At 40.7% G+C, this 19,126-nt stretch overlaps 2 protein-coding genes across 4 annotated transcripts in view; one reads left to right on the top strand and one right to left on the bottom strand.

Moving 5' to 3' along the window:
- Positions 1-65: 65 nt before the first annotated feature.
- fam131bb (family with sequence similarity 131 member Bb) overlaps positions 66-19,126 on the top strand; it is a 55,748-nt gene continuing 36,687 nt past the window's right edge. Inside the window, exons 1-2 of one of the 2 annotated variants that reach the window (XM_063487161.1) lie at positions 66-174; positions 5,803-5,885. The gene's annotated coding sequence lies outside the window, so the exon portion shown is untranslated. Of the gene's footprint in view, positions 175-5,802; positions 5,886-18,425; positions 18,489-19,126 lie in introns of those variants that run through there. The other variant, XM_063487160.1, reaches the window with a different exon arrangement.
- zyx (zyxin) lies at positions 484-19,082 on the bottom strand. 2 transcript variants are annotated; one of them, XM_063487153.1, is made up of 10 exons: positions 18,814-19,082; positions 8,405-8,640; positions 7,339-7,595; positions 6,401-6,496; positions 4,725-5,294; positions 4,371-4,512; positions 3,645-3,814; positions 3,342-3,520; positions 2,777-2,897; positions 484-2,659 (listed from the first exon to the last, which is right to left on the bottom strand). In XM_063487153.1, exons 2-10 carry the CDS (start codon positions 8,625-8,627, stop codon positions 2,546-2,548), a joined length of 1,872 nt encoding a protein of 623 aa, XP_063343223.1. In that variant the 5' UTR covers positions 8,628-8,640; positions 18,814-19,082; the 3' UTR covers positions 484-2,545. The 2 variants fall into 2 exon arrangements, with proteins under 2 accessions (XP_063343223.1, XP_063343224.1); XM_063487154.2 differs by lacking the exon at positions 18,814-19,082 and adding an exon at positions 18,115-18,565.

Raw genomic sequence — 19,126 nt, 5'->3', positions numbered from 1 at the left:
CTCCTCATCTGACACTGATAAAAACAACTCTGCAGGCTGCATCTCACTCTCCTCATCAAGCAAATGCTGCAGTTCTTCTAAGAAGACAGGATGTTTTGGGATTTGTGAACTACAGTGACACCGTGAATAACTCCTGTGTGTAGTGGTAAAAGCTTCAGAACAAGGCAGGTAGTGGTAAGTTGAGTCTAGTACCTAGTACCTTGCTTATGCTTATTCGTTGTTGCATCGGATTGGAACAGGGTGAATAGTTCTTCCTGGAAAGTACGCTTAAATGCATACGCACACAGGTCTGCTGTCGTCATTATCAGCACAACATATGGCTGTTTACAACTGATAGAGCAGTCAAACTCTAGCAGTGAACCACATTGAGGGTCTGAGAGAAAACATGCTTCACGGGTATCAGTTGGGTGCAGTGTACCCAGCGATGCGGGTGCATACATTATATTAGCACATGACTGAAATTGAAAGACTGGGACATGGGTTTAACATTTCTCTTTATTTTTCGATACAGCCAAAAAGGATGGATAGGACTAGAATAATGTAAGACATTCACACATATCAAACGTATAAAAAGTTATATGAAAGGACAAGGCATCCACATGTAATACAATAGGATGTAACAATGCAATGCCTGATGAATGCAGCCATGAAGGCATTATGGTAGTTTATATCACATGGTGATGACAAAGGCAGGGCCACAAAGGTGGAGTAGTCGGTGGAAACACAGGACATAATACTAGAGGAAATTCCACCACTGCTTCCACAGATAGCATGCAATGCTGAATCACTATTGCCATGTTTTGTTAGTCATTCTGGTGATTTACTGCACCAGGCTCAATTGCAAGCACAAGCAGCAATTTTCTTACCGAGGAATTCATTTCTGTGGCTGCAAACCAGGCTCAATTCAGAAGGAACAATAGGATACAATAATGGAGAAGGCACGGCGCCAGGTTAAAATGAAACCAAATAAATGTAAGCTTTAATTAGCAAAATACAGAACAGCAAGAAAAGAATAAAATAGTATATAACCGACACGAACAGGCTAAACGTACAAAAGTTAAGTAATGGCAAGAATAGTGGTAATCACGGTAACGGGAGAAACGGACCAAAAACTGGGGTCAAACAAACAAACAAAAACCACGCATGAATGTTACAACATCAAATCCCACGTAACCGTTTTATTGATCTTAAGCTCTAAACAGAAAGATTTGGTCTGCGTTTTTAAACATTGCTACCTAGAGCTGAAATGCCTCTACATTTCTATCGCCCTGCTGTCAGGACAGGTTATTTTAGTACTGCTGCGTATGCAACCTTAATACTTAGGAAAAACAGGTCCATGATTTATATCATACAAAGCTTATAAGCTAAGAGATAATAATAAATGCACATCAAACACTGGTGTTTTGTTTCTATTTGCTGTTTGCTTACAATGACCTTGTGCAGGGGCCATTTTATTCAAAGTCATACTGAGAGCATTTTACACATATGTGGTACAGTGAAATTACTTGATAGGTCCCGTTTTCAGCCATACAGCTGATAGTTAAAAGTAACCCGGTTTTTGATTGTGAGATCCCCAGGATGGAGTCTGTGCTTGGGAAATCTGTGCTCGTTTGTTTGTACGAAATCTCGCCATCCACAAAGCATGCATCTAAAAATACTTAGCATGGTTCAATCAGCTCTAAACTATTTTGTAGAAGAAAAAAAAGCTGATTTTTGTTCTCATCTTGCCCTTATACAATATCATCGAGTAGCGAGAGCAACAAGAGTTAATTCAATGCATGCCTGTAAAGCATTAAATTCACATCACAAAAACTCAAAGCAATATTCACCATTTTTCTTTTTGCTGTTGCCTTAAAGCCCTACGCGACTTTAAAATGCTATTAAGAGTAGACTAGCTGATATGAAGTACTTTCTAGGCAGGAAAGCATCATTAATCATGCCTGGCTGTGTAACACCTACCGAAATCTAAAAGATGTACTCTACTCTCAGGCAACAAGGATGGTGACATCTGCATGACTGTCAATTTGGAGGTTTCTTACACGCCTTGGTCTCAGGCACAAAAAGCATAGTTCAAAGAGAAAGAATACAGCCAGTGGAACCAGTTTATGATGCTACTACCAACATCTAGGCAAGAAGCAGAGAAAGGCAACTTTATATTTATCAGACTGTTTTTTTGACCCAACTGTTCTTGTGCAAGTTCTGCTGGCAATTTTTATCGTAAACATACAATTGGCACCCACAAAAAAAAAAAAAAGGCTCTAGTAACAAAGAAGGCGAGATGGGCGATTGGAGAATAAGAGATGTGGAATAAAACCAATTTCGGTGCAGTACATTACCTCTGCACTGAATAAAGTGAACAAAGACGAAGGAAATACTACACTTTATCTGCATGCAAACATACATATTCACGCTGAACATTCACCCACACACCTGCGCACATATACTGAACAAAGCCCTGTCGCAAAGGCAAAAAATCTGCAGCTGGATGAATCCTGTGCTTTTGGATTTGGTTCATTGTTAAACTGAGCGATGCTGCTTTAGCCAATCAGTGCGCGGCCTGCTTGGCTCGTTGGGTGTGGCACTTCATACACAGGATCTTGCCATCCAGCGGATAGCAGCCATTTTCATCTGCTTCTATGGAGAGAGGGCGTGCACAGTCCTGCAGAGTAAATGAAATATTGATTATCAGTTTTGTCAGAAGCTGAAACACCCTGTGACACACGTAAAAAACAACAACAAAAAAACCCAAACAAAAACAACTATGTATAGGTCTTACCTCACAGCGGTAACACTTGAGGTGGAAGTTCTTGTCAAGAGCTACCACTCTGACCGTCTCCTCGCTTCCCGGGGCTGGAATAATGGGTTCATTACAGCTCACACACATAGGGGAGAAACGCCTACAAGAAGGGAGGTGGATTTGAGTTAATTACCTCAGTTGAACTCTTACGCATTCACACCCCTAGCTGAGGAAACACTGAAACAATCAGTGATATTCCACTGAGATGTAATAAAGTTTGCTGCAACTTGTTGCCAGGCCCAGAAGCAACAAAGTTTAGTTGGCTTTGTCAAATACATTTTGAGTGAGCTCAGTGAGCTCTAAACAAAGTTTTAAGCAATCTGATCAAAATGAGAAAGAGGTTTTAAAGTGTTCTTTCCTCCAGCATAAATGATCTCACTAATCATTTAGATGGGTACAAATACTGGAATCCAAAATTAACTGTTGGTTTTAAACACACATCCTTGTTCTGAGAATGTATGCAAGAACAACTGCACCACATGATCACTTCTCATAAGGAATAAACAGAAATATACTATTTTATTATGTGGAAATCCATAGTGACCTGTGGTAATCCTGGACACAGTAGGGGTTGTTGTTGTCATCAGTGATAAAGGGTGCCCCCTCGAGTACACAAGAGCAGGTGCTGCAGCGGAAACAGTGGGCGTGGAAACACTGTCCAACTGCCTTCAACACACGGTCTGTGATCTTCTCTCCACATCGAGAACACACAGCCAGGGAGCTCTGAGGAGCAACAGCATGAATGTGAGGAGAATGGAGGTGAAAAACTAGTTAAACATGCACATTATATACTCAATTCAGCAAGAATATAAGAAGAATAAATGTATAAATGTCTGCATCTCCTCACCACGTAGCAGTCCTCACACTGTGGTGAACCATCCCTGTCATAGAACTGCATGCCCTGCAGGGGGCGATGACAGGTCATGCAACAGAAGCAGGTGGAGTGGAAGAGTTTATCCATGGCCCTCACTGCTGGCTGAGTACGGGAGAGAGCCTCACCACATTTTCCACAAACCTCTGAAGAAAAGAGAAAGATACACAAACAACTTTATGAACAAGCAAACTGTTCTGCACAGTCAATATGTTATCCCAAAGATGCAGCTTATTTTTTAGGGTCATAGATGTAACACTGGAGAGACAAAAGCTGACCACATTTAAATTGTAGATCATAAAGAATAAACTGAATACATTTTGATGTCCATAACAATCTGCATTTTGCAACCAGTCAGCAAACTGAAAGGTGAATAATTTCTTTTGTCTGCTGAATATTTGCAGTTTGGGACATTAATATTTCATTGGTAATATTTTTTCCTGCATTCATTTCACTAAGATTATCAACAATCAAAAAGTTAAACCATTACTTTTGTTTAACACCTCTCCCACGCTACCAACTCAAGTTTTTCCAAAGAGCAGCTACTTAATGACTGTAATTAACAACAATGAGATTCGAAATTCAGCCACATCAGTGCACTCTCTGGAAATAATTATATTAAATTATTTTCTAATTAAATCAGAAAGATGCAAAATACAAGTGAAATAAAAGTGTGTTTTGATTGAAGTTTCGTGTCTGCACCTGTAGGAGGGGAGGTGATGAGAGGTGGGTTCGCGTCCATGTTTCTAATGAAGTCCTTGGTCATCCTCTCCAGCTCCTCCACTTCTTTCATGTTCAGAGGAACACCTCCACCTGCACTAAGAACTGGGCCAGGGGGTGAGGGCTGCCACAGAAGAGGAAGAAGCCATAAGTGCATATGTATAAATTTTTTAAGGCATGTTATAGTTTCATTCGTGTCTTATAGAGGATTTTGTTATTTATAACTGTACCTTTTAAAACACTGTGCATGTCCAGCATTCCTATCTACTGACAATCAATTATCTGTACTTCCTGTGACTTTCCACAGTACATGCAAAGCAAAAAGCAGGAACATACCGTCGATGCAGGGGTAGTTTTCATTGGCTGGTTAAAGGGGGAGGGCGGAGATGCCATCGTTTTGGGTTGAGGAGGTGGCACAGCAGAAGGAGTGTTTTGGTTTGCATTCATCTGACTGGCAAAGGGAGAACTCTTTATGTGATTAGCAGCCGGTGCAGTGGCCATGTTATTTGGTGGAGCAGGAGGTGCAGGCGGAGCCGCAGGAGGTGGAGGGAAAGAGCAAGTAGCTATGGGAGGGGAAGGCTTAGGTGCACTGCTGGCAGCGGTGGGCGTCTGGTTCAGGTTCTGGTTGATTTTTTGCGCCAGAGAGGCTGATGATGTCGTCGGTCTTCCTCCGAATCCAGACTTGGGAGCCACGGCTGGCGCTTTAGCGAAAGGCTGAGCGGCAGAGTTCGGCGCAGCGTTGTGATTGCCCTGTCGGTTTGTTCTGGCTTTGAGTTCTTCGGCCCAGGGCGCAGGAGGAGGGCGATCGCCCATCTCGGGAGGTGGGAGGAAGGAAAGGGCTGGTTTGGGAGCGGTTGGAGGAGCTGAGACCTTGGGTGCTGGTGCTGATGAATACTGGCTTGGTAACTGTGGGTAAAATAACATTAAACAAAAGATTATTATGATGGAAAAGCAAAGAAAAGAAAAAAACTACAACGCTAATTTCACGTAAGAATGGAGTTTTTCTGGTTTACCATGAACTATAATTGAATTGAGGGAAGTTAATATTCTGTCTGTAACACTGCATGGTGAAATGCTACAAGCAGACACTATCATAATACTGAATGAGGTACTTTGATTAAAGTAAACACTGGAGGCGCTCCAAAGTTTGAGCTTATCAGAAGTGCTTCGTCTTTCTGACATTTATTTTGCAGGTTTTGAGCCAGCATTATTCTGCCTTGATCCAGTACCTCCCTGTTGGATTAAAAACACTCTCCATTTATGGCCCTCTCACTGGGTCCCTGGCAGCACACTCTGGTTTCATCACACTCTCATGCTCTCCACTCACTTCTGCGTGCATCACTCTGCCTCTCTGCAAGTGTCTCTTCTCTCAGTGTGAATCACCGGCTATCTCACTTTATCTTGTCTCTTTCAGTCTGGTGCGCCGTGCGAACAGTTGACTTCTAACTGACTTCTTTCCACCTGAACAGACGAAGGGAGACTAATGAAACCAACCTGGTATGTCCCCAAACTATTTCTCCTGACCCATGTAGCATTACGTTTTTCTCTTCTCCACAGGAGTCATTTTGTTTTTCTACAGCTGGCTTCCTCTGAGTCTTGTCATTTTGCTACTCATCTGGTTGTTTGCTCTGTAGGCAACCTCTGTTTACACTTGCCTTTTAAATCCATTTCAGGGATCTGAACACAAGTAAACAACCAAGACGTATTGCCATTTCCACCCGTTAGTACTTTGTTAATGTCAACATCTCGCTCAGAGGATAAAATAGATCAGCACACACTATATAAGGGTGAAGGACAAGCTAAAACACCACCATGTCCCCCATTATTGTTCTTGTTTCTCTTACGTCTGTCGGGGACACATCTACAAAAGAAATGTGGCCAAATGTGTCCCAGTGCACCTGACCAAGGAGTTTCATGACGGTTGTTTACTCTTGTATTCACTGCTATCCACTAAATGAATTTTGAAAACCAAAATGTTTAAACTGTAGTCTTAATTTTCCTGTGCATTATACCTTGGGGTTGAAAGGTCCCTTGGTCTCCATCTCAGACAACATGCCAGTCAGAGAGTTGAGCTGTTTATCAAAACTTGTCTGCTTCTCCGTGAATCTCTGGTGGAGGAAGAATGGAGATCACGGAAATAAACTTAATATACACAAATTGGGGAATCATGATGAAGCAAAAAGGATGGATGGATGAGTGAGGAGCAGAAATGTAGCTGAAGAGGTTACTTGGTTACAGACTATAAATACACAGCAACAACATTAAATATGGATATTTAACAATAAAAATGTAACAAAAGTGGGTATAATATGCAGCGCTTGAACAATTACTGATGTGACAAAACACAAAAATGAAAGAACGATGACAAACAAGCTTAAAAAGGTGATTATAATGATGATAAATACTTGCTATGTTAATATTTGTGGTTAGATGAAAGAGAACATTGTATTTTCAATGACTTAATTATCTGGCTGTTTGCTGATTATCATTTAGCACAGGCTCAATGCTGATACAAACATGAGGTTTAAATCATATTTATATTATTTTACAGCCGTTTTAAACTGTCTGGTTTTTAGCACTTCCAAAAAGAATAATAAAAATAATTCATCTTTATGTTGCTCTTGTAGCCCAACAATCAAACTGGAACTAATGAAAGCCTACAATACACATCTCCACAATAATCCTCATAACACACTGCATGCCTAAGAAGTATTTTAGTGACGTAAATTGGCAATAATCCTGTTAGACGAATAAAAGTGGGTGATTTACCCCGGACTAATGCTAATATAATTTGTGGGAAAAATCTCAAAAGACAGCATTTCCTGCCAACAGTCAGTCCACAGACTCAATATGGTCACACAAGAATGTCCTAAATAATTATCCAATTATATTTAAATGCAGTTAGGAAGGAAGCAGTGTGCAGGAGGATGAAGACACCACTGTGACTCACCTGTGAGGTCCCCGAAGAATTGAAAGCATTGGTACTGGAGGCAGGGAGAGGTGGAGGAGGTGGGGGAGGAGGGGGAGAGGGACAGGTGGGTGGACAGCGGCTCTCCTCCGGGGGAGCTGGGAGGGGCAGGTCATCTGCCACTGGAGGTGGAGCGGGGAACGCGGGAGGGGGAGCATCAGAGGCAGTGGGAATGGTGGAGCATTCAGGGGGAGGGGCTGGCAAATCATCATCCAGTGGAGGAGGAGGGGGTGGGAAGTCTGACAAAAACGAGGAGGGATGATTGGTTAAAAGCATTCAGAAAAATAACATCCAAGTATTACCACTTCAATTTAACACAAAACAGGACAGCAAAGCAATCAAAACTGTCTGGAATATTTGGCCACTTTGAGATCTGCTGGTTGGCTGTTGCACTGATGCCTGGTATGTATCCTGGTATATACTTTTATGAATTAAAAGGCGCCCTGTGGAGGTTTTTTTTGATAAAACAAGAAACATGTTTAGATTAGCAAAAGACTCTTGGTTCAATCACAGGAGGAGACAATCTCTTTGGGTGTGTGTCAGGAAGGGTATCCGGCATAAATAAATAAATAAAACATTTGGAGATACTTGTGTGTCTAGTGAATAAAGATGCAGCCGAAAGTGGCTTTAAATGCATTTTTGGCATCTTAACACAACCAAATGCATTTCCTACCTTGTAGGAAACACCCTGCATTTACATCCTTGCTGTCTTCTTCACAGGCTACCTTTAATTTGAACTGTCTGATTGTTTGCATTTATAGAAGTGTAATTGTGCACAGCTCTAAAAGTAAAAACCAAATTTCCCAACAAAAGCAAGTTTGCCCAGACTATCTGCGTATTTCAGAAGAACCCTTAAAAGGCAGGCGTTAAGAGCACAGTAATGTAATGTGCTGGAGAGACAGACAGTACCACAGCCATCCTGTACTCAACCGTGAAGCTCTGCATGCTCTAGCATAAGAAGCAGCAGTGGGCGGGATGGGGAATGGGGGCTTTTTTCAGTGGATACAACTATACAGACAAAAATAAATGAATAAATAAATGTAAATACCATAACAGAGCGAAGGGGGCGGTGGAGGCAGGTCTCCAACTCGGCCAATAACCCCTGTGCCTACTGGCGTTGGTGATGGAGCTGAGGGAGGTGTCTGACTTTTGGGTCGTGGGGGGGCCACAGAAGCAAACTTCTTTGGCTGGTTGTAGAAGGAAGGGGTGGTGACTTTGAAGTTCAGAGAGGATGTCACCATGAATGGCTTGTTGCTGTTGGAGTCCTCCATTTTGTCTATTTATCTGAGGATGACAACAGGGAACACAATGAGGGGTTACCGTACAGGAAAATGAAATTGCCCAATGAGTGGCTGTTTTAAATAGAGAAACATGAAACAAGCTGCAGTGACGATCAAAGAGCTCCAGCCTCAGAATTCCTACTGTCACAATCCACATGATAAAAGCAACGTTAATCAGCTGACTGAAGTCAAAGGGCTTGCATTCCTTGGCAGCAGATGCACGTCCTGCATTTTTGCATTAGTGGTGATGACACATCAGTGAAACGCTTGGCCTGACACAGTTGCAAATCAAAGCCCAATTATAATCGGCTTTAGACATTGTAATTACTCAACACTGATTTTTTTAAATTTATTTATTTATGTATTTTTTACAGAAATGTGCTTAATTGTTGTCACCTGTGTTTCAATTAAAACTGAAGCTGGTTAGAGCTTTACAAGTTAAAACAAGTTGTGGATGGTGGTGGGGCAGTTGCAAAAACAAGCGGGGGTGGCATCTAGGCGCAGAGATCAACAACAATGGTTATCACAATTGAAGTGTGTGCTATCACATAGTGAAAATATTCCACAACTTTGCCCTTTTTTACAGACATTGTTGTGTCAGTGTGTTAGCCTTTTCATACAGGATTTCTCCAGATTCTGTGACACTTTGAATGAATGAAATTCCCAAATTCTTTACATTTTTGTTTTACATTATTTCAAACCTCATCTATTTTCCAACTAGTAATACTTTAATTTTAACATTTGACGTTTTCTTTGTAAATTTTGGAATTAAATATAACTTAAAATGTGTTTTTTTCCTAGAACACCAAAGAAAAACCATACTTTTTACACATTTTAATTACATGACCAGAAATAGCAATAACCTGCACTGAATTCTACTAAGTAATGTTCTTTGCATTTACAATATGCTGACCAATCTTGCATACTTATATTTTCAACACAGGGTCCCATTGGGAGCCAGTAAAAAAAGCCTGAATTATATATGCAAATTAATTAATTTAGATTAAAAAAAAGTGCTGTGGAAAAATGTAATGAAATAGGATGCATGACAAGTATTTAGCATTAACGGAAAATCAGCACACTCTTAAAATGAGTATCTACTGGGTACCATCTCTATCCCTGAAGTCCAAGTAAAAATAACTGACCTTTATTGTGGCATCTCAAAACGTTTAGTTTGGACCATTTCTGTTTTTATTGAAATAGCAGTAAGGAAGAAAATAACCCATAAGCATTCTGCAAAACCAACATTACTCTTTAAACAAAAAGGCTTTGGCAAATAGTCTACAGCGGAATGAGAAAGCACGAGAGAGCCAAGTGTGTGAAAATTTCCTGAGGCCATGCATACAGAGCTAACTGAGCAGACACAGTGGCACTCCCCGATGTCAGAGATAATTTACAATACGCAACACATGGTTGTTTACAGTGGTATAAAACGCAGCAATTGCATGTTTTTCAGAGTGCGGCCACTTTGCTCAAAGTACGATGGCAGCTATCGTAACATTTTTATGTAAAGCTGAGCGCAAATATTTACTTCACATATGCTGGCGGATAAACAAACGTTGACGTAAGTCCTGTGTCTCCACCGAGATTCCTCGCCAAGTCTGCAAATATTTCCCTGAAGGCCACTGGCCCCAGACATGACCTTTAGTCAAAAGCATGGTTGTTCCAACATAATCGTCCACACACACACACACACACACACACACACACACACACACACCAACAACCCTGCATCCGATCGGTCTTAACTCACACACTGTTGCCATTTAACAGTTTTATTCTGAAGCTTTAAAATACTCACATAAAAATAATGATTTGAACTGTGGCAAAGGTTGAACAACCGGTCCTTGGACGACTACTCCAGATATGGTATCGCCTTAAAGCCATGAAGTCATAACATTTGACAGAATGAGTTGCACATGGAAACAATTAGATAAAGTGAAGGCAACGAGTAATATGTAATTTGCTGTGCGTCATTTAATCTTACTTGGCACTTTTTGGGTTCATAAATGTCACGGAAGCAATGTGTCCTATATATTTAGATTATATTTGAGGAGGGTGGACAGGCACGTGTGTTCAACTGCAATCCGAGAAGGTGGAGTTGGAGTTCAAACATGGAAATACACAAACAATATAAAAGATTGATCAAGCTTCCAGTTCTGATGGAAGTCCCTTAAACCTGCCTTCTTTTTAAAGGCCAGCAGGGGGCAACTCCTCTGGGTACAAGCAGAGCACAGCTGTCTTGCTCTGTGACCTCAGTAATGCTTTCCTTATGGGTTTATGGGCTCAACTGCTTGTTTCAGGTCACACTGAATAAAACATGTCATTCCAGTCCACTGTAGGAGTGAGAAAGGGGCAATTCATGTTCACCAAGCTCTCCTTTCAAAATAGCAAAGTATCTAAAGGTTTCATAAGAGGACTTCATTAACCGATGAGTGATGTCATGGTGGCTACGTCCATTTGCACAGTCTATGTTAGAGAGGTAGGGAAATTATGCCACAGCAGCAATGCTCAGTATGGAAACACAGGAAAGAACTGCTAAAATAGGTTGCCAAATATTCTTGGGTGGTCATTAATAAGCCTGTGGGGCTCAGAGAAGTAAAGTTTATGTGTGGGGAAACACTGAGAGGAGTGCGAAACCGTTTTCTCAGTCGCTTGCAGTTTAATAACAATCTAGTAAATGTGCATCAATTATAAGCTTGCTGTACTGAAGACAGTTCCTACAAGAGTTATGTTTTTACAACCGATCCGACAAAGCAAAGCAGTGTGTACTGATACAGCTTTCTTTGGTTCAACATTTCTATTACTGCAGAGGAGCTGCTGTGCATGGTTTTTCCTTAAAAAGGAAATAAATTCCTAGTATGTTAATAATGTTGCCAAGGTTCTTTTGATAGAGATGATGAGAGACTGCCACGGAAATATTATCGAAAATATTTTGCTATCATAGCACTGAAATGGACTCCTTAAAGCAGAGACTTACTTTTAGAGACAAAGATGCAATAACCTTTACATAAAACATCAAGAAAATACTTTTTCTTTGCATTTTGGGTTAAAATGTAGACTATTAGTTGTTGTTATGGAAAAAACAAGAGTTATCATATATGCTTTCCAAAAAAAGAGATGGGGTTTGATACAGGCTTTTAAACTTTTATGTAGACAGAGCCGAAAGGATGGTAAAAACTAAACCAAACAGGAATAACAGTGAGCATTTCATCCTCATTCCTTTTTGTTGGGACACAGACAACGCTTCATGTTCTGACAAGACACGAAAACCCTCACAGCTCCTCCTGGTGCTCATGATTTACTAGCTTCTCTGATGAGACTGCAGTACTTCTGCTTTCAGGGTCAGCTTCCTCCAGCGCAAGATTTATTGATGGTAAACAATTCTAACCATATATGTCCAAACCAACGGTGTTAAAACTTTCACACAAGTGTCAGCTGCTCCACTGCGTCATGACGTAGTCTAAGGCATCCTTTTTTGAATCATAGATTGATGTGAAAGTACCACATTAACCGCACAGGGTCATGATTCATGCTTTGAGCATATTTTCCATGCATTATTGAATACCAGTAAAAAGTTGTGAGCTAGAGATTTCCTTTTTACAAGACAAAGTTTCATGAGATGAATAATCACTGCAGCAGAGGTCCTGCTAGCTTTTACCATTTCGGTCATTACATTTTTTTGTAACTTAAGCCCCCTTTTCACTTACAATTTGATACGAGACACTTCTAGCCATGATTCATGTGTCAAAATCTGAATAGCCACCCATCCTACATATTGATATGACCCTTAAACATTTATGTAAAATGGATGTTCTGTTACTTGTCATTTTTAACAAACAATTGAGACAGCAGTCTGTAGAGTTCATTGGGATAACCAGTAATTGACAACTGTTCATGTACCACATTAAAATAAAATAAATAAATAAACAAACATCTATGATGAGTTTGCAGTTTCGATCCCTCGACATTTCAGCCCTCATTGCTCAACAGCCTGTACTCTGTATCACATCTCTTTGCTCATTATCTGTTACACAGACTGGCACATACGCGACTGACAAATAGCCTCTTAAGCTGTTTATAGCCCGATACCTTTTATCAACTTCTTTGGTGTTAAGGGACAAGAGATCAGAGGTCACCATAATTGTAAATGATTTTATTATCCTGATAAATGTAAAAGATTAACCGAGTGTCTGATATTACACGGGGACTGTAACACTGAAGTTACAGTACCTAATACCAATACATTAATACGCATTACAATAAATTACGTTTACTAAATGAGATACTATACCAGCCAGTCTTCCAGATACTTGATAATTTAGTGGTGCATGTGTTTGCATGAGTGTGCAAAGGTTTGATTAGAACTTGCAAAAGCAAAAGAAATAATAAATGATCTATCCCCATATAAATAAGTACCTGCACCCATGTTTGTTTGTTTTTTATATTAAGAAGCCATGTCATTGTGGCATTTGAAAATGCAATTTCCTCAGAATGTCTTAGATAGCTCACGGCCCACCAGTGAAAACCAACTGGTCCAACATATGATAAAGCTTAATAGTGCAGCAGAAATTTAGCATTACAGGGAAATTCTCTGTAGGTGGATTCAAGTACCCAAACTGCTATAGTTACCCTTTTATGGTGACTTCTTTGGTAAACCCCATTAGCCAAGATGGTGGCTTTTTTTCAAAGTGGCTGTCAACAAAGTCTTTTTTTGGATAAGGGAAACTAAACTTGGCTTTTTGAATCATCTTCATGTCAAATCATACACGTCACAATATCTGCTTCAGCCACACTCCTGGATGAAGCCCTTACACTACTCACTGGTTACCCAGTTCTCTCTGTGCCTCCCAAAGAGTCTTGTTCATGGTGACTCAGGATTTAGAGCAGGCTGTCTACTATTCAAAAGGTCGGTGGTTTGATTCTCGGCTCCTTCGTCTGTATGTTGGAGAGTCCTTGTGCAAGATACTACACCCTAAAATTAAGGCTCATGCGTTTCATAATGTTAACTTGTGCTAGGTAATTATGACAGTGTCACTCTGGTTTTAACAGCTCAACACTTCTGTACCTTTCAGCTGTGCTCTGCTCAACTTCGTATTGAAAGAAATGTGTTAACAGCTGATTTCCCTCAGTTTGCTTTTTCTCCTATACCTTCCTCTCGCTTCTTCTTTGCTTATATTGCACACTAGAGTCACCTAGACAGAATAAATTAGTTTAACTGTAAAGTAGAATCCGAGCACGAGGTGGTGTAAACCATTTTGTTTCATTTGTAAAGAGGTGAAAGTGGCATCAGAGAGGCTCCACTACTGCCTGCAGGAATGGGAGAATAAGACTACTCAAAGAAAGAGTGTTCAGCCTTTTGGAAAAATAGCTGGCTACTTATTAACCTACTATCAAGACCTACTTCATGTTGAAAGTAGTGGCCACAACAGACTCTAAACAGAACACTTAGCTCAATGTGGCTTTCTAAAATGAGTGCCTTCTTAAAATGGGAGGCTATGAGTTCGCCCTTTAGTTACAGTTTCTAAATCAACAATAGTCCTCTTAATTATTCAAACAGCGATGATAAGCTGGCGTTAGGTTTCATATGTTCCTCGATGCAGTCTTGGGGGATTCAAGGCAGTGAGATCACCACACACTCAGGTCCAGATGCCCTGCTGCAAATCTTGAAACCTGATCCTTGAGATGAGAGAGACCCTCAGCTGAGGAACATTTCTGGCACACCAACTCAATGACATCACCCCCCCCTCCCCTTTCCCCCTCTTTTCAGCTTTCCCCTAATCACCATTTCCTTCTATGCATCTTTGCAGTGTTTTTTTTTTCTTTTACTATTTTAACAAGACATGGATGTCTTTGCTTGCCCTCATAATCCAATGTATATATTAATCTTCTATAAACGAGTACAGCTATAGATTTTTGTACATCTCATATTCTTTTCTAAGAATCATAGTAGAGGTGGTGGGTGAGAAACCCCGGTTGCGGTTTCTTACCAAACACTTGAACTGAATGACATCACTTGAGGACGCACTTAGTCATTTCTACATTACAGCTGTGATGAAGGATGGCATCGTGCAGGCCGAGCATAGATCACATATGGTGCTCTTTAGCTTTTGAACTTTGTATAAACGCCACATGGCTGGACAGCTTTAACAGAGTAGAAAACCGGCACAGTTGGTTTTGATTCCTTCATACCAGGAACTCATTTTCACAAAAAAAGACTGAGGTTAAGTGTAAACAGCCTAACTACCTGAAGGATATAGAAACCAGTAGGGTTATTGCACTCATCAGCTTGGCTGCAGGCTCACTGCCTTAGAAAACTGGGATACTTCTTCTAGACTATAAAATAAAGACCTTAGCCACAGCATGAAATAATATTTAAAACTGTAAAACCAGGGCTTTTTGTGGCATGCCTTCGGTTATCGCTGCTTTTTGTCCTGGACAGCGTTTAAAGTTTAACACGAACAAGTTGTCTCTGAAAGCAGCAACTATGTGGCTTTTAAGGAAAACTTTATTCCACTTTTGACGAGGAAGGCTTTGAACTTAGCAGTGGCTTGTTGGTTTATGGTTATAGAGGAACTAAATTTAGTTAATATACTGTGCTCCAGCTTTGTAAAAGGAAGCACTGAAACACGATGCCTCATTAAACAAGTCTATGTCCTAATGCTATTGAAAGAAAACAAAAACACCCACAGTATGTGGATACTGTTTTCTTACAAGTGACATAACCACCATGCCCACATGGGATGAGTAAAAACAACACAAAACAAAAAAAAGCCAAAAACTGCTGTAGTTTCACCTTTTAAGCCAAAACAACACTAGGAGAAATCAGTAAAGATCATCCAGATCACCTTAACATTAAAGAACAGCTACCCCCTAAAGAAAACCTAACAGTACTTCCAGTATTTCCTCCCTGGTTAGACACAGTATCTGTGACTACGGTGTTGTTCATGAAACTCTCTATTGTTCTGATGTTAATAGCACACCCGGTTTCTGGGAAAGCGTGTCTGGGCCACGGGTCACTAATGCGGGGGACAAACAACCCTTTTGAGTCTAGTCTTACAGGTCACTGGACGTGCATTGAGCAACAGTGCTGTGCTCTCAGGCCGCAGCTGGATGAGTGATGGAAACAGGAAACATTTCAAAACTGGTCACATCATCATCCACTGGATTATCATGTCAGACACTTACACCACCAAAAACTCTTTCTTAATGTATTTACATACAGTCAGTGTCGGCCAAAGAGGAGTCACAAGGAAGTGAGAGACAAAAAAAGTGATTTGAGGCAAAGTGTTCCTCTACAATAACTCGTGGCTTTTGATTCACCACTCCTACAATTAAGGAGGATTGCTCTTTGCTCGATTTAGTCCTTGTTCTCATATCTTTTAGTTGCCTCACCAACTTACAGAGGCGTCAGAGATCATAATATTCCCAGTCTTTGGAACAGTACCACACAAACCTCAGACCAGAGTGTTCGTACTTTAAGTTGTTCTTAAACACAGCTTAGTTACTGTGGCCTTGGGTTAAGGCTCCTTGAGTCCTCCTAGTCAGAGGAATTTAACATTCTCAGGGTTGTAGAAATCTATGCTAAAAATGGTATATCCATACAAGCCCCAATTTCCTTTAATCCGTTGAGCACTAATCGCATGTTAGTATGCAAAGCTGTACATTTGTCTCCACCACTGCCTGCTGTTATAGTTTGCCTCCATATACCCTACACATTCCTGATATTTTACACCACCGTTGGACACTTGCATTTGTAAAAGCACAATCCAGTACACAGTCTTATTCCTTTTGTATCTTTCTAATAGGCAGCTTAGTTGAGCTTAGCTCAACTGATACTAGTGCAGTCCAGCTTTATCGTACTTTGATGAAGCTCAGAGATTTTCAGTTTTTGTTGACAGTGTCAGAAAGGTGATGTCTTCTGCTTTACTTTGGGTGTGGTTGTGACAAGAATAGTCAGAAGTGTTCTAAATATTTCATCCACCTCATTATGGCACACAATAATAAAGGAAAGGTGTCAAACATTTGGCCCGGGGGACAAGAAATGGCCCTCTAGATGGCACTGAAGGTGAAAAAAAGTGCAACGTGATCATTATTAATTCAATTCTTTCAATAAAATGTTAACATGTCCTGGTGTGAAGACTTCAGGATTATTATGTAAAGCTGAAGCTCTTTCTCCATCTTGGTTGAGTCAAAAATACTATTTATGTTTAGTTCCAACACTCATACAAAGACTTTGTGCCTTTTAAAACCCACTTTAGTTCCCATCTATTGACAGTAGACTGGCTTAATTATGTAAGAATCCCATTTATTCTTCTTAGGTCACCCCAAGCAGTTTTGTCCAGCATGCCACACACAACTCAGTTTGTATTGATCACTTAGAATTAAAAAAAAAAGAGAGAGCGAGAGATCCAACTTCAGAGAGAGATCAGCAAAAAAAGAAGGTGCTGTGGTAAAATGTGACTTCTGGTATCTGCTCAAAAATGATTTTCTATATTTAAACTGTTGCAAATGAGTCGTTTCAATATGACTTGGTAACATTAATGATACCAAACCATTTTGAGCCAAGAAAAACATTTTATCACAAGGCAGAAGCTTTAATCAGCTTATGGCAAAGTTACTTGCATATCATTTATTTATCTGGGTAAAAACGGTCATTAATATTGTCAGATAACAACAATAAAAAATATAACATTACAGTTCTATAAAGATATTTAAAGTGGCCACAAAGGACTGGACTGATTATAACGTAGAACAAAAAGTGAGTACAATAACCCAGCGTCTTAAAGATGCTTACAAAACAAGCAATTTTTTAATTTTATGCACAACTGCTTCGAAAATTGTGTTGACTACATTATATCACCAATATAACCAAAGGTACTGCACAGAGAAACATCCGAAGTCACTTTCTAGCAGATGATCACTTTTTGGCACAGCACTGGGCCCCACCTGCAGGGCCTGAATGCCCTGCAGGAGGGGGAAAAACCTGATGTAATGGTTTTACTGGTCCGGCCCACTTCAGATTAAAGTAGGCTAGCTGTGCACCAAGAACTAAAATAAGTGTGACACCCCTGCGCTGAAGAGTTGCATGAAACAGCCATGCTTACAGCCCTAATCAATGGAGTTATAACAGCGAAGTCAAGTTCCACCTACTGGCACAATCAATAGGTTTAACATACTCTATGTACAGTAGTTTGCTGCTCAGTTAGGTTTACATCTGTTGGTCATTACTTTGACAGCTGACAGGCTTGGGTGAGCGGCAGCTAGGGTACTTGAACCAACCCTTCATTAGGGCAAAATTAAGGATAACAAATGAAGGTTTTACGCTAAAGCTGGCTAGCGCAGCTAACGACGTGTCCCAGTCAGGTTAATATTAACATACACAACGCCATGATAACGTTAGCACATCCAGTTTAGCTTTAACACACGTTAACCCCAAAATTAAACCAACTAAAACGTCTTTTTAACCGATACTCACCTGCACCGTAGGTCAGCTGTGTGATAACCTGCGTGGCTTAGCATCAGTCACACTAATGGCACTATTAGCTCCGCACACGCCCCTACACTCCCAGGCGACTCATGCTTTGGTCAGTAGGTTTCGCCCCGGTGAAACGCAAACACCACTGCCCTTTTTTTGTAACGTTACCACATATGGCAACCAGTTTGTCCCAGTAGCACTGTCATCAAATGTAATAATTGTGCTACCCTGTGAAATAAATTAAAGCATACAGCTGCATGGCTAGCTGCCTAGCTTAAACAACTTTTTTTTTTTTTTTTTTTTTTTCTAAGAAAAGCTGGACTTCCTGCCGGAGCTTCCGCATAGCCATGCCTTATCATCAGTATCATCAGCTGGTGAGTGGATTTGTTCACGTTCAACGCTAAACTGCTGGTCTGACAGAGACACCAGGGAAGCCCCGCACACCACGAGGTGTCTTTCTGCACCATTGTTTTTTTTAACGGTAAAAACCGACCCTTATGACAAATCCACACTGCTTGTCACGCCAACAAAGCTGACATTCCTTCAACACCCCCTTTGAGTAACGAAAATCTGCCCTAGCATGCTGCTGCAAAAGGACTTTACCTTATTAGGTAACCTGTAAAAATTTGCTCACGTAACTAAAGCATGCCACCACCTTCTTCCATCCTGATCCGAGTCACAAGAGAGACATTTACTTACCCTGTTAGCACAGCTGCACTGTGGATCTCCCTTTTACTTCCCCCCTTTTCCTTTTGTTCTTCTTCCTCCTCTCTGGCTCCTGGGCTGAGTAAGAGTTGTCAGTAATGGCAACTTCTCTTTCTCTCTTCCCCTCTCCAGCTATTAGACCCTCCCCCTTTGCTTTTCAGCCTGGAGAAGGAATGACACCATCCTTCCAAACAAGTTCTTTCTCGTTTGAGTCTGGCTTAGGACTTGTGCATTACTATGTAAACAAAACCTCTCTCTCTCTCTCTCTCTGTGTGTGTGTGTGTGTGTGTGTGTGTGTGTTCATAAA

The sequence above is a fragment of the Pelmatolapia mariae genome, linkage group LG10_11 (genome assembly GCF_036321145.2).
Source record: "Pelmatolapia mariae isolate MD_Pm_ZW linkage group LG10_11, Pm_UMD_F_2, whole genome shotgun sequence".
In the NCBI taxonomy this organism is placed as follows: Eukaryota; Metazoa; Chordata; class Actinopteri; order Cichliformes; family Cichlidae; genus Pelmatolapia; species Pelmatolapia mariae.
Note: the sequence above shows the minus strand (reverse complement) of the source record. Positions and strands in the feature narration are given on the sequence as shown.

Bases quoted from the DNA above. Each gene is read 5' to 3' on its own strand.
- zyx (XM_063487153.1), bottom strand. From the start codon at position 8,627: ATGGAGGACTCCAACAGCAACAAGCCATTCATGGTGACATCCTCTCTG. The intron at 4,513-4,724 runs GTATGTTCCTGC...CTTCTGTGGCAG, and splicing joins AAACTACCCCTGCATCGACG to CCCTCACCCCCTGGCCCAGT. The intron at 2,660-2,776 runs GTAAGACCTATA...TTTACTCTGCAG, and splicing joins TCAAGTGTTACCGCTGTGAG to GACTGTGCACGCCCTCTCTC.